Source organism: Condylostylus longicornis, unplaced genomic scaffold (assembly GCF_029603195.1).
Source record: "Condylostylus longicornis isolate FDR11 unplaced genomic scaffold, ASM2960319v2 ptg000022l, whole genome shotgun sequence".
Lineage (NCBI taxonomy): Eukaryota > Metazoa > Arthropoda > Insecta > Diptera > Dolichopodidae > Condylostylus > Condylostylus longicornis.
Genome location: NW_026577991.1, coordinates 2,107,516 through 2,121,620, shown reverse-complemented (window position 1 = coordinate 2,121,620; position 14,105 = coordinate 2,107,516). Strand labels below are relative to the sequence as shown.

The following is a 14,105-nucleotide window of genomic DNA, read 5'->3' as shown; positions in this document are numbered from 1 at the left end:
GTATGTTTTGTTTAATTTTACATAATTATGCTTAATTGTTCACAAATTTGAAAATGATAAAAATATTCACTTACATGTAGATAATGTAATAATTAACAGGCCTCATCTATTAATATTTATAATTTAAATATGGGAAATTTTTTACACAGAATAAAAAATTTAATATTAATTTATGCTTTACAAAATCTATGTATAAATATTTTGCCCACGTAGCATTAAATGATAACGTACGTAAAAAGAAATAATTTTCAAAACTTTTATGACGTATCGTATATAATATCTAATCTTAATTATGTTATACGTAAACTGTTATACGTATAACAGTTATTAAATGTAACCGTATACTAATAATGTATTGGAATTTTTAAATAAATATAGTGAAAATCATATTACACAATATTATTTGTCATTTTTTTTTTGTAATTTAAAGAATTCTCCATTAGAATCTTGTTGTTAAACAAATTTCTATTCTATTGGAAAATTTGATTGGAATAATGTTATACGTTATATATTAATTATATTGTATTCATTATTTCCTTACTGATTTCAACTATACATGCTCAAGTTTGTATAAAAATACAAATATTATACACTCTCTCTTTTTTATAGTACATATTATAATGTGTTATAATGTGTATAATTCTTTTTTTTTTGGAAACTTCTTATTCACTACTCTTCTTAACCACTATTCGTTTTTACTGTTGGGTTCTTTTTCTTATGATTTCGTTTAAAATGCATTTGTATTTTGGTATTTTGTTGTTGGGATTCATTATGTATTTTTCATTTGTGTTTGTTTTGACACATATATATGTATGCATTTGTATATTTATTCATATAAAATTTATTTTTGTTTTTTCTCTATTCATCATGAATTCATTTTATACTATTATTTCTTCATTTCCATGAAAATTTCTATAAAATACAATATTTATTCCATTAAATGTAAATACTACATAATATAATATTGTTCTATTGTTAGTTGCATATTTTATATTATACTCTCTTCTATGCATATGTATGTATTTAGCTAGTAAATTTTGTATATAAAAAATTTCATATATTAATAAACACATACATAAATATCATATTAAATATATTAAAAAGACAAAAGGCAAATAGAGTGTGTTAAAAACTCAAATGGCAATATATATGAGCAAAGTGAAAAAAAATAATAACAAAAATAATAAAACAAAAATAAATAATAAAAATAAAAAACGAAAAAAGAAAAATACAAAATAACATACTAAAAGGCAGAAAAACATAAAAATAAAATAAGAAACAAAGAAAAATTTTTCGAACAAAAATAATATTATTGAATCTCTTGACTGAATAATAGTTGGAATATTGTTAGTTGACTTCGATAGCTTGATGAGTTTACACGTGAAAATAAAATATTTCTGTCACCTCTCGGTTTTTACTTTTTTTTTTTGAAATAAAATACAAAAAAAATATATAATATATATTTACATATATTAATCACAATATACAAAAAAAAAAAAAAAAATATTTATGAATTATTTTTTATTTTCCATAAATTAAAATAATTAATTATATATATGCGTATACGGTGTATGTATAAAAAAAAAATAATTTAAAACGAAAATAAATTAATTTCGGGGGAAAAATGCATTATAAAAAGTAAATTTACAAATTATTCAAAAATTAATATATTAGAAAAAAAAGAAGTAAATAAATAAATAGAGAGTATACAATTGTTAATAATATATACAATTAAAAAATTATAATTTGAGAAATAAAAAAAAATCATAATGTATATATACATATTTATGTACGTATATAATTAATATTAAATTAAAATAAATTAATAATTATTTTGTGTTTTGTTTTGAATGAATTTTGATAATAATAATTATTATTATAAATATATACAAAGTATAAAGAGAAAGAAAAATTAAAATAATAATAAAACAAAAATATAATAATATATGATAATAATGAATAAAAAAAAAAGAGAAGAATATATACGAAAGAATAAAATAACATAATACATACCTACATAAATATGTAAAGTAAATAATATAAAAAAATATATTATTATAATATATATATACATGAAATAAAGAAATAATGGTATATATATATATATACATGAGAAAAATATAAAAAAAATGATAAAACCGTACAAATAGTATGCAAATAAATGTTACTTAAATAATTATTTGTGTGTTTTTTGTTTTTTAAATTTTTTTTTTTTTTTTGTCATTTTAAAGTTCTTCTTCTTCTCGATTCAAATAAGATTTTTGATATTTAAATCATACAATTATTGATTTATAAAAGAAAAATAATATTAAATATATATATAAGATTTTGATAAAAGAAAATTTAAAAGTATAAAAGTAAATAAATAATAAATTAAATGAAGATATTATAAAATCAAAAAAAAAAAAAGAAAGAAAGAAAGTGAATTTGATTGAATTGTAGAAAAGTAGAAAAAGAAGTTTATGATAAATAAACAACAAAAAAATGAAATACTAATAAAAATTAGTATAAATGAATTAAAAGTGAATTTGAAAATTTTAAAATATTCAATATAAGAAAAACAAAATAATATTGATGAATCAAATTGCAAATAAATATTTGATTATAATTAGACATCGGTTTCCGAATCCAAAATTAAATTTATTAATTTTTTTCTTAATTAATGTGTTGTCCAATTGCTTATTCTTTTAAAATACATTTCAGTTACAGATTATATTCTTTCACTTGAATAATATATGAAATCAATTGATTTAGAATTTATTTATACTCTAACCTTATATCTTAGAATGTTCCGTAACAAATTAGATTCCTAGCATTTTTAAATTATAATTCATTATTAAATTCATTATTTTTATTTTAAATTTTTGTTCTATATTTTATTTTTATTTACATTAGGTATCTAGATACATATTTACATTTTAATAATTTTTATTTTTTAAAATTTTTTTGGGGGTTTGGAATATTTAAGAATCTTATAGTAAACAAAATTATTTTATAAATTGAAGACGACTTCAAAAAGTTACTGAACTTCAAATGACTTTTTATTATTCTTATATTTTAAATTTGTTATGCTTTTTTTTGCTATTTACAATAAATGAATAATTTTGGAAAATCAGAGAAATATAAAACTAAAATTAAACAAGTATAACAAGTGAAATAATAATACAAAAAGAAAAAGAAAAATTTGCGCAATTTTTTAGACATTTTTTTTTTCATTTATAAAATTCTTTTTTGTTATTTGTATCTTTTTTGATTCTGAATTTGATTTTGAACTTGGAATGGAAAAGCTTTTTCCATATTTTATAATATTAAATACTATATATGGTATATATAAAACTTCAAAATAAAATTTTCCATATATATATATTCATATATATCTTATATACTTGTATAATTTACATTATAACAAAAATATAGTAATAAAAAAGGAAGAAAAATCAAAAACTTAATTCAGAAAATAAATGAAAATTTTGAAATAAATTTTTGATTTTTTAATAAATTGTGTTCAAAATTTTATTTTAAATAGATTAATAATTAATTAATAAAAAATAACCAGAAGTTATAAACAAGAGTCAGTTGTTTAATGTACAAAATATTTGCAATGAATAAATGCAGTAAACAGTGTATACAAACTTTAAAAGAAACGTAATTAATAAAAATAGTGTTTGAAATTAATATTACATAAATACAAACAAAAGGTATACGATATTTAATTTTTAATAGTAATAAAATAATTTCTAATGGTAATACTTACTACATTTATGTTGAATTCTTGATTAAAATATTAATTTAAAGGTCAGTTCCAAAAAAAAAAAAATTTTTTTCTTGCTATTTGTCGATTGAAATATTAAAATAACTTTAAATCTCAAAACTAGTCAAAGAAAAATTCGTTGACTTAATCAAAAACACTAGAACATTAGAAAAAAAATAATCTTTTTGTGATATAAACGTTATTTGCTCAAATAAATCTAAAAAAAATAAACTAAATAGCAAAGGTTTTTGCTTTAAAAATTTTTAGTAACAAAATTTTTAATAATAATAAAAAAAAATATCTTTTTCGTAAACCGCAATAAAGTGCGGCAAAAAACAGAAACTGAATTTGGTAAAATATTTGCACACAAAATTAATAACAAAAACTTTAAAAACTTTAAAAATTTCGACATTTCAAAAAGAAAGTTTAAATAAAAAAATTTAATGTATGTGTGACATAATAAAATTAATATTATAAACATTAGAATAATTTTATAAAAGCAAAATCAAATAAATATTATTAAAAAAAATTGTAATATAAGATTTCAATCTGGTTCTCAAACTCGGTAAACTGAGCCCCAATTTGGAGCCCTACCCCGCCAGCGTGGACGGGCTGAATAGCCCTAGAGCGGTGGGGATGGCCGCCACATATATGACGCCTACATCGGGCGAATTAGATATGGCCTTAGGCGGTGGCGGATATCATACATCTTCACCCCGCAGTGCAACAGATGCTGGTGAAATGAAATATATGCAACATCATCATCATCATACACATTCACATCATCATCAGTTGCCATCATCACCATCACCAAATACTGGTGCTGGTGCAACAACATTAAGTAGTGTTACAAGCGGTTTAACGAGTGTTGGATCAGCAGGATCAAATCCATGGACGGCATTACATCCAGCTGCAACTGATCCATGGTCATTACAAACACATCATACCCATCACCATCCGGCAGATGTTAAACAAGAAATGTCAGCACATTTATCACAACAAAGTAGGGCACAACAAGGTATGGCATCACCACATGCATGGCATGCACCAGTACATGCGACACATTATGGCCCGACGGGTGGTTCACCGTTACAATATCATCATGCAATGAACGGTATGTTACATCCAGCAGCACATCATCCACATCACCAAGGTGTTGCACCATTACATCATGCGTTACGTGGTGCAGAATCACCTCAGTTACATATTCATCCACATCATTTACAAGGGGATCGTGATGTTAGTGCCGGTGAAGAAGACACACCAACTTCAGATGATTTAGAAGCATTTGCAAAACAATTTAAACAACGTCGAATAAAATTAGGTTTTACACAAGCGGATGTTGGTTTAGCTTTAGGTACATTATACGGTAACGTTTTCTCACAGACAACGATATGCCGATTTGAGGCTTTACAATTAAGTTTTAAAAATATGTGCAAATTAAAACCACTTTTACAAAAATGGCTAGAAGAGGCTGACTCAACGACCGGTTCACCTACATCGATTGATAAAATTGCCGCACAAGGAAGAAAACGAAAGAAACGTACTAGTATAGAAGTTTCAGTTAAAGGTGCACTTGAACAACATTTTCATAAACAACCAAAGCCATCGGCACAAGAGATTTCATCGTTAGCTGATTCATTACAATTAGAAAAAGAAGTAGTAAGAGTGTGGTTTTGTAATAGAAGGCAAAAAGAAAAACGTATGACACCACCAAATACAATGGGCGGCGACATGATGGATGGCATGCCACCAACACATTTAGGTCATCACGGTTATCATCATCATGATATGCATGGTAGTCCAATGGGTACACATAGTCATAGTCATAGTCCACCAATGTTAAGTCCAACAAATATGCAAAGTGCTGGGGGTCACCAGCTGACGGCCCACTAGCAATCAGAAATCCAGGAGTCCAACTCCGCTGTTAATGCATCGAATGCGACAACGATACAGTCAACGGTGTCTTCATATAGTCAACATCAACATCAACAGCAGCAGCAACAACAACAGCAGCAGCAGCAATTAAATCAACAACAATCAACGACACCATCATCTTCAGGTTCATCAACAATGACAACAAATGTTTTATCACCGAATAGTCCCTTAGGAAATCATAATAATAATAATAATTCAACCCATAATAATAATAATGATAACGACCATTTATCTCAAGTAACTAAAACGAATGCATCATTAGCTGCGGCAATGTATTTAGATCCAATGCGATATCAACAACATCCGCATTTAACATCACATCATCATCCGCATCTATTCCATACCAGTGAGCATCAATTAAATTTAAATCATCATCAGCAATTGCAACAGCAACAACAACAGTTGCAACAACATCATCAGCATTCACCGTTATCACCGTTATCACCAGCATCACCGTTGTCATTAAATTTGAACCCACACGTTGTCCATCATCATCATTTAAATCATCAACAACATCATCATCAGCAGCAACAGCAACAGCAACAACTTCATGCCAGAAGATTGTTTCATGAGTGGACCCTGCAATTTGGCGCAGCAGCCGCCACCGGAGCACCACCTGGTGTCCGTCATTTTAACACATTCGGAGGCGATTATAGTAATCGTAATGAATAACAAAATCTGTGTAAAAATCAAAATAATTGGGTTTTTTAATATTAAAAGTACAAAAAAAAAAAAAAAAAAACGAAAAACAAACAACAAGTCAAAATATTTTCAGTTTGCGAAAAATACACGCATTGCCGTCGATATATTTTGTAAATTTGTGCAAATATTTTTTAAAAATAGAAAATTTATACATACCTATGAGATTTTATGTGTAGTTATAAAGCTAGAGAATATTTTATTAAATTTGAATTTTAGCTACAAATTCAAAATAATTTCCTTGTTTAAGTTTGGTTACAAAGTTTTCATAAACCATTGCTATAAATGTAAAGTTTATGAGTAGAAAAATTATCAAGCATTGAGAATTGCTATATTTTGGAGGGTTTTCAGAGTTTTATTATTAAATTATTGAACAAGACTTAATGCTCCAGGTTTATAAATTCTCCCAAATTTCTGATTTATTTATTTTAATTTATTATAGAAAATCAGAATCGTCTCCTTTCGCTTTATTTCCACTTAAAACTTTAAAATAAACATCGAAATTATCTATTGAAACCGAATTATTAATTAATATAGCCTTTATTTATAAATGTTATATGTTAATTTGGGTCTACATATTTTTCATTTAATTGCACTTAAATATACGATATTTAAAGTATACGATTTAGATATACTAAATACAAATTTTATGTAACTATAAAACAAAATGAATTTAAACGGCAAAAATTATAATATTTTTAATCATTTACACAATTTTACATTTAATAGCTGAAAATTAATAATATCGCGTCTTATATACCAGTTACATTCCAATCGCGAACAAGTACTTGTAATGTAAAAATTTCAAATATTTTTTTTTTTTTGTATATTTTTAATAGAAGAAAACTCAATCAAATAAAATTTTGTAAATTTTATAAAATAATTAAATAAAAATATAAATAGAATTATGAAAACAAAATAAAAATTAGGTAAAAATTAATTAATTGAAATATAAAAAAAAAAATTATAATAATAATTGTAATATAGTTGAAATTTTTTTATTTTTTTTTTTTTATTATTATTATTGTTTATTATCTTAATTTTTAAAATATTTCATTAAATTTAACTTTAAACAATTAAATGTTCTTTTTTTTTTATTATTTTTAATTTGAATTATCAAAAATTATAATTTAGTTATTATTTTCCTTCAAATATAATATATTATATAATAAATATATTATTAAAATTAGATTATTATTTTATAAAAGAATATCTAAATTCAAAATAAAAAAATAATTGAGCTTTAAAACTCGAATTTCTTAAACATCTTAACTAACAAGAATATTTTAAAACTAATGACCATCACAGTTACAAAATAAATTGTACTAAAAATACTATCAAAAGGACAATAAAATGAGCAAAAAACCAAGTAGCTATAATAGCTAAATTTTGAAAGAAAAATAAAAAATTATTTTCGAATTTTGAATATTTTCATTAAATTGAATTTGTATGAAATTAAGAACAAAACAAAAACAAAAATCTCATTAATATTCAGAAAAATTTGATTGTAAATTCGCTCAATACACGAAATTTCAATTGAAAATTGCATCTTAATAAATTTAAAATCAAATTGATTGAGATTTAAGAATTAAACATAAAACTAATTACAAAATTTATTAAAATTAAAACAAAGTGATGTTTAATTTTTAACCAAAAAAAAAAAACAAGAGTAAAAGAGAAAATATAAAACTCAATGCTTTCTAAAATAAATTATAAAATAAAAATACAAATTTTTAATTAAATGAAAATTTTTTAAATTTAAATGAATTTCATACAAAATACATAATGAACAACAATAAGAAAAAACATGAAACAAAATGGAACAAACAAACAAAATTTTGCTACAATGCAATCTACAATGTGTAACGAAAATAACAAGAATTTAAATAAAAAGGTAAATAAAATTTAAAATTTTATTTTATTTTTCTATATTAATTAAAATTCTCATTTTTTTTTTTCTTAAATTTTTTTTTTTTTGATCATACGGACTTGAAGTGGTTTGAAAAACAAGAGTACATAATACTAAAAATATTAAATAAAAATACTTTGAATAGTTACTAGTGTGAATAGTTAGTGTAATAATTTGAAAAAAAATAAACAGATCTAACCGCAATTAAATCAAACCAAACCACAAATTAGTTTAATCAGTTTAATAACAGTTAGATTTTATTACAATATCCATGGATCCATTGAAAAATCCATTGAAAATTCCAATAATTGAAATTAACATGACTAAAAATATTTCGATTTATTTAAAAATCAGCTCAAATTACTAAAACTTTTTTTGATTTTATAATTACTTAAGATTAATAATGGTAGTATCTGTTTTTAAGTAGTATTTTCATAAATTATTTTATAATACGTAATTATAATGAAATTATACAATAAATAATTTACTAAAATATCATAATTTAAAAAAAGAAATAGTTTCTTTTAAAAATTTCGAAAATATTATTGTGACTTTGCAGTGGTTATGGCACCGGTCCTTTATCCGAAGGGTCTCGGGTTCAAACCCCGGTCAGGTCACTTTAAAAATTATATTCAATATTATTATAACTTAATATACAATACTAATAAATATTATACAAGTAATTTTCAAATATTCGATATTAAAAAAAAACTAAGAAAAATAAACAGTAAATATTAATAACCTCAAATAATTGTAATATAAATAAAACTACGGCAGGCTAGTCACCTACCTATAGTTAACTGTATGACGCTATGAAACTAGTGCATGATATTCATGCACTAACCCTATACTCCTTCTAGGAGTGAATAGGGAAAAAAAAAATTGTGACTTAATTCGTTTTCACTTTTCAAGACTTGAATATTAGAAATGTATTAATGTCATCTTAATTTTTTATAAAATTTAATAAATTTAGGTACTTCTAACAACAAGAAATTGCTTAGAGCGACATCTATGAGCATTTATTCGCAATCAAACTAAATTCTCCTACTAGGCGGTCTTGTGTCAAAATTTGATAATGTTATAATTTTTTTTTTAATTTCAAGCGCATTATAATCAATAGCAAAATTGTAATATATTTTTAAGTTCACGCTATACGAATAAATAAGAAAATTAATTTTATATTGGAGCATCAATAATAAAAAATTGGGTCTTTTAAATTTTCTCTTAATAAAAATTTAATTTTCCGGCAATAGGATTTAATTCGAAGGTTCTTCTTCTTTTATTATTTAAAATTAATGCTATAGAACATTTTTATTTTAAGAAACAAAGAACATATGTTAACTTTAGTAAAAGGTCCTCTCAAATTCGACCTTACACAACACAAAATGAGTATTTTTTAAAGAGAATTTTTCAAAATTCAATTCTTTCTTATGGGATTGTAGTGTTTGAAGACCTTTATATATTTTAATTTCAATATGAAAATTTTTAGAGTTTTTCAATTCTTTCGGTCATTTTCTTATATACACTGCAGTTCTACATTAAACTCTTTAGATTGCCCTGATTCTTATAGAGATGTCGTCAAAAATTGAAAAATTTCATTCTAATTTAAGGTTCTAACAGGTTAAAATACCAATGTAATTAAGTACTTTTGTTTTTTATCTCTGTTTTCAAAAAATTTTTACTTTAATTTCTTTTTTATTTAATTTTCTTGTTTTTAAATTAAAAATAAATTAAATTTTCATGCATATTTAAAATAAATCTTTTTTTTTTTTGTTCTAAACTATTATACTTCATTAAACGTCAACAAAATAAGAAAAAAAAACATTAAAAAAAAATGAATATTATAAGTATAAATAAAATTTTTACTTTTAAGACATTTTTTGTATACAAGAGAAAAAAGAAATTAATTAACTTACATTTAGATGAAATTAAAAGAATGTAATAGGAAATCTATATATATTTACATATATATACATATATACCATATAAGAGTGAATTTACCATTTATTTTCCATTTGTATATATATTGTACAAATGTATGTATATGTATATGAATAGATTTTCTTCAATAAAAATATGTAATAAAATAATTTAAAAGTTATAATAACAATAAAACAAACACAAAAAATCGAAATTTATAACTTTATTGTTATATGTACATAAAAACATACATATATTAATAAATAAATATAATGTACATTTAAATGTATACAAAAACTGAAAAATCATACAGACACAAAAAAAAGCAAATTACAATTTTAAAAACAAAAAAAAAATTATATATAATTAAATAAATCTTTAATAATATATATATATATAAGTAAAAAATATATAAAAAAAATTCGTATAAATATTATAAATAAGTAAAAAACAACTGTAGTTAAAACAAAAAAACAAAATTAAGGGAAAAAAACTTAAGAAAATTCTATATATATATATACATAAAATAAATAAATATAATCATAGTAAATTAGTTTTAAAACAAACACAACAACAACACATAAAATATACATTAAACAAACAAAAAACAATCCCATTCCATTCTTCTTCCCTACAAACAATATACAAAATACTTTTAAACTGCTATACCTACCCTTTTAGTCTCCCTTATACATATTCTTCCTAAATTATCCCTCCCGTCACAAAAAAATTCAAAAAACAAAAAAATCTCTTTTTGTAAATAGTTTAGTCATTAGTTTTATTAATTAATTATTAAAATAAAATTAAATAAAATTATTAAATATAAATAACAAAAAATTAATTAAAAAAATACATACAAAAAAAAAAACACTTATTAAATATAAATATGAGAAAAAAAAATTGAAAATTGTGAAAAAATTATGTTTATTTTAGACTTAAATAAAAATTAATCTAATTAAAATATTAAATAATTAATAAAAAAAATAATTAATTAATATGATAAAATTAAAAAAAGAAAAAAACAAAAATGATAGAAACAAACAAAATTAAATTAAATTAAAAGAAAAGAAAAAAAAAATACAAAGAAAATATTTGAATTACAAAAAAAAAAAATCAATATAAAAAATATAAAAAAAAAATTAAATTATAAAAAAAATATAACGATTTTATTACATAAATAAAAATAAAAAATACAAAAAAAAAATAAAATAAAAAACACAGGGTAAACAAAAAAAAAACAAAGCCATACCAGCTTTTTAAATTCGACAAAAAAAAAAAAAAACAAAAATTTTTTGATTTTAATTTTTCAAAAAAAAAAAAAAAACGAAAAAACACAAAATTTTTATTTAGTTTTAAAAAAAAAATGTCTCAAATAATCAAAATATGAAAAATTTAACAAAAAAGTATGTTGTACATAAAAAAATAATTTCTAATTAATTAAAATTTTAAATATTTTATTTTATTTTTTTGAAAAAATCAGTTTTTTTCTTTTAATTAGTTATACTGATCAGGGCAGTGGTTAAAGTTAGAGTTTAAGTTAGAGAGAAAGTTTCGCTCAATTAATTTTAATTTGTTCGAAAAACATTCTTTAGACTGTGTAAGTACTTACTTCTTATTATTTGTCATTCGTTTAAATCTCAAATTTTTTATTTTCGAAATTTCCGAATTTCGAAAATTGATTTTCGAAATTTCAGAAATTCGAAAATTCGAAAATTGAGTTTCGAAATTCGAAAATTCAATTTCTGAATTTCGGATTCTTAATATACTAAATTCAGAAATGGTTATATTTTGATTATAATTTAAATAAACTATTAATTAGGCGGTGCACATTCGAGGGTTAGTCATACAAGAAATGTGAATTCAACGAGAAAATTTTTATAAAATTATAATTATATTTGTTAAATTGATCTCTCTTAATCAGGTTACTATAAAAATTATATTTAATATTATATAGCTTATTACACAATAAAATTTTAATATAAAAGAAATTATCCATAATATTCGATATCAAATAGCAACAGAAATAAACAATAAATAATGGCAGGTTAGTCAATTGCCCAGTTAAGTCTTGTATAACTTGTAAAACTGAAAGTTCTGATCCTATCGAAGAGGAACAAATAGAGATATTAATATCAACTATCATAAAATGTATACATATTCAAATACTATAATAATGTCTAAGGTTCAGCTAGGAATTGATTTATTTGTACATAGAAAGTACTTATATAAAATTAGGCATTTTAATTAAAACAGGTACATTTACGGTTTTAATTACAAAATTTCAAGCTACTTATTTTAAAATAAAAATTTTCTTCTAGAACGTAATTTTAACAAAACCTTATCAATTAAATTTATAGTCGTTTATTCCGACGCAAAAAAATTCTATCTGTAACCCTTATGAAACTCGTGACATAGAAAACTTCTTAAACTTTTTGTAACAATACAAATATTCACATAATCACAACTTAACCATTAAAATTCCATTAAAATTCTTAATATTATTAATTTTTCAAAAATTAATTCAGTTTACTGAAATACTTATGCAATTCATTAACAGTCGAAATGTGAGCAGTCGGTTCATAATATATACACAAATGTAAATGTGAACAGTCGGAACATAATTTGATTTACAATTTCGTTGTATTGTCGAATTCGCAACACATAATACCAATCTCTCCGTGTCATAGTAAGTTAATATTAATAATTAACAAAGTATTAAATAATTCCCTCATGAAAGCTTAGCATTCCTTATTCATTCTCGCAATTTTCATTATCCTTACAATATTTTTAAGTATGCGGAGAATTTTCATTGAAATTTTTTTAATTTGACGTTTTACCGTCGGCAAATCATTAAGAAAATTTTGCCATTTTATTTTAAGAGAGAATATAAAGTTGTTATAATTATATTTATATATATATACGCAAAATTATATCCTTAATATAGCAGATATTTTAAATTTTTGTACAAACATATGTAATTACGTATGTGTATATGTACATGTTTATATAATACTTATATAGAAACAAAAATAATTTCCTCATTTTTCTTTTAATTTCTTCCAATGGTTTTTAATACGCAAACTCATAATACAGGATTTCAATTTCATTTTTTCATATCCTTTTCATTTTAAATTCTTCTAATATGTGTGTTAAAAGTATATGTGCTGTGCTCTATGCTAAACCAGGGAACAGAAGAATATTATTTTCCTTTTACTCCATATTAAAAATATATAGGAAAATATTTTTTTAGAATTTTTAAATTAAAAATTTTTTCTTAATTCGAACAAAATTTTTTTTGTTATGAAAATTTAAAAAATTTTTTGATTTAAGAAGCCAATCAATATGAAATTACTGAGGTTCCCGTAAATATACAAAAATATTATTAACAAAAATTATTGATTTTTTTCTCATTTTTGTTGTTATTTTTATTTGGATATTTATTACACTATAAATTATTTGATTAATACAAGGTTAAGAAAATTTAGAATTTATTGTAGAACAGAATAAGAAAATCGGCAAAAACAGAAAAAACAAAAACGCAAAAAACACATGAAATTTATTTACTTTTTTTGTTTTTGTAAATTTTTAAAATTCAAAGCATGTCCTGATGATGGCTGGCATATCTATGTTCGTACACACACCAACACATACACATTAATATGAATATTATATAGAGATGCATATATACATTACATATACAAAAGAATTTTATTACTCTACTACTGTATAACAATATGTTTATTACGAGTATATAAAATTTCTATATGAGTATAGGGTGCTCTATGTATAAATCTAAATTTATTTTTATTTTATGTACCTATATATACATATGTACATACATTTCTACATATTATATAACCTAAGTCTGACTGATATTGATGATTAATA

General features: G+C 22.2%; 1 protein-coding gene across 1 annotated transcript; it reads left to right on the top strand.

The window, feature by feature from the left end:
- Nucleotides 1-1,219: 1,219 nt before the first annotated feature.
- LOC129606750 (POU domain protein CF1A) lies at nt 1,220-7,176 on the top strand. The gene is made up of 2 exons (XM_055517265.1): nt 1,220-1,638; nt 3,527-7,176. Exon 2 carries the CDS (start codon nt 4,388-4,390, stop codon nt 5,645-5,647), a length of 1,260 nt encoding a protein of 419 aa, XP_055373240.1. The 5' UTR covers nt 1,220-1,638; nt 3,527-4,387; the 3' UTR covers nt 5,648-7,176.
- Nucleotides 7,177-14,105: the final 6,929 nt, after the last annotated feature.

Coding starts and splice junctions, on each gene's coding strand:
- LOC129606750 (XM_055517265.1), top strand. CDS start 4,388: ATGGCCGCCACATATATGACGCCTACATCGGGCGAATTAGATATGGCC.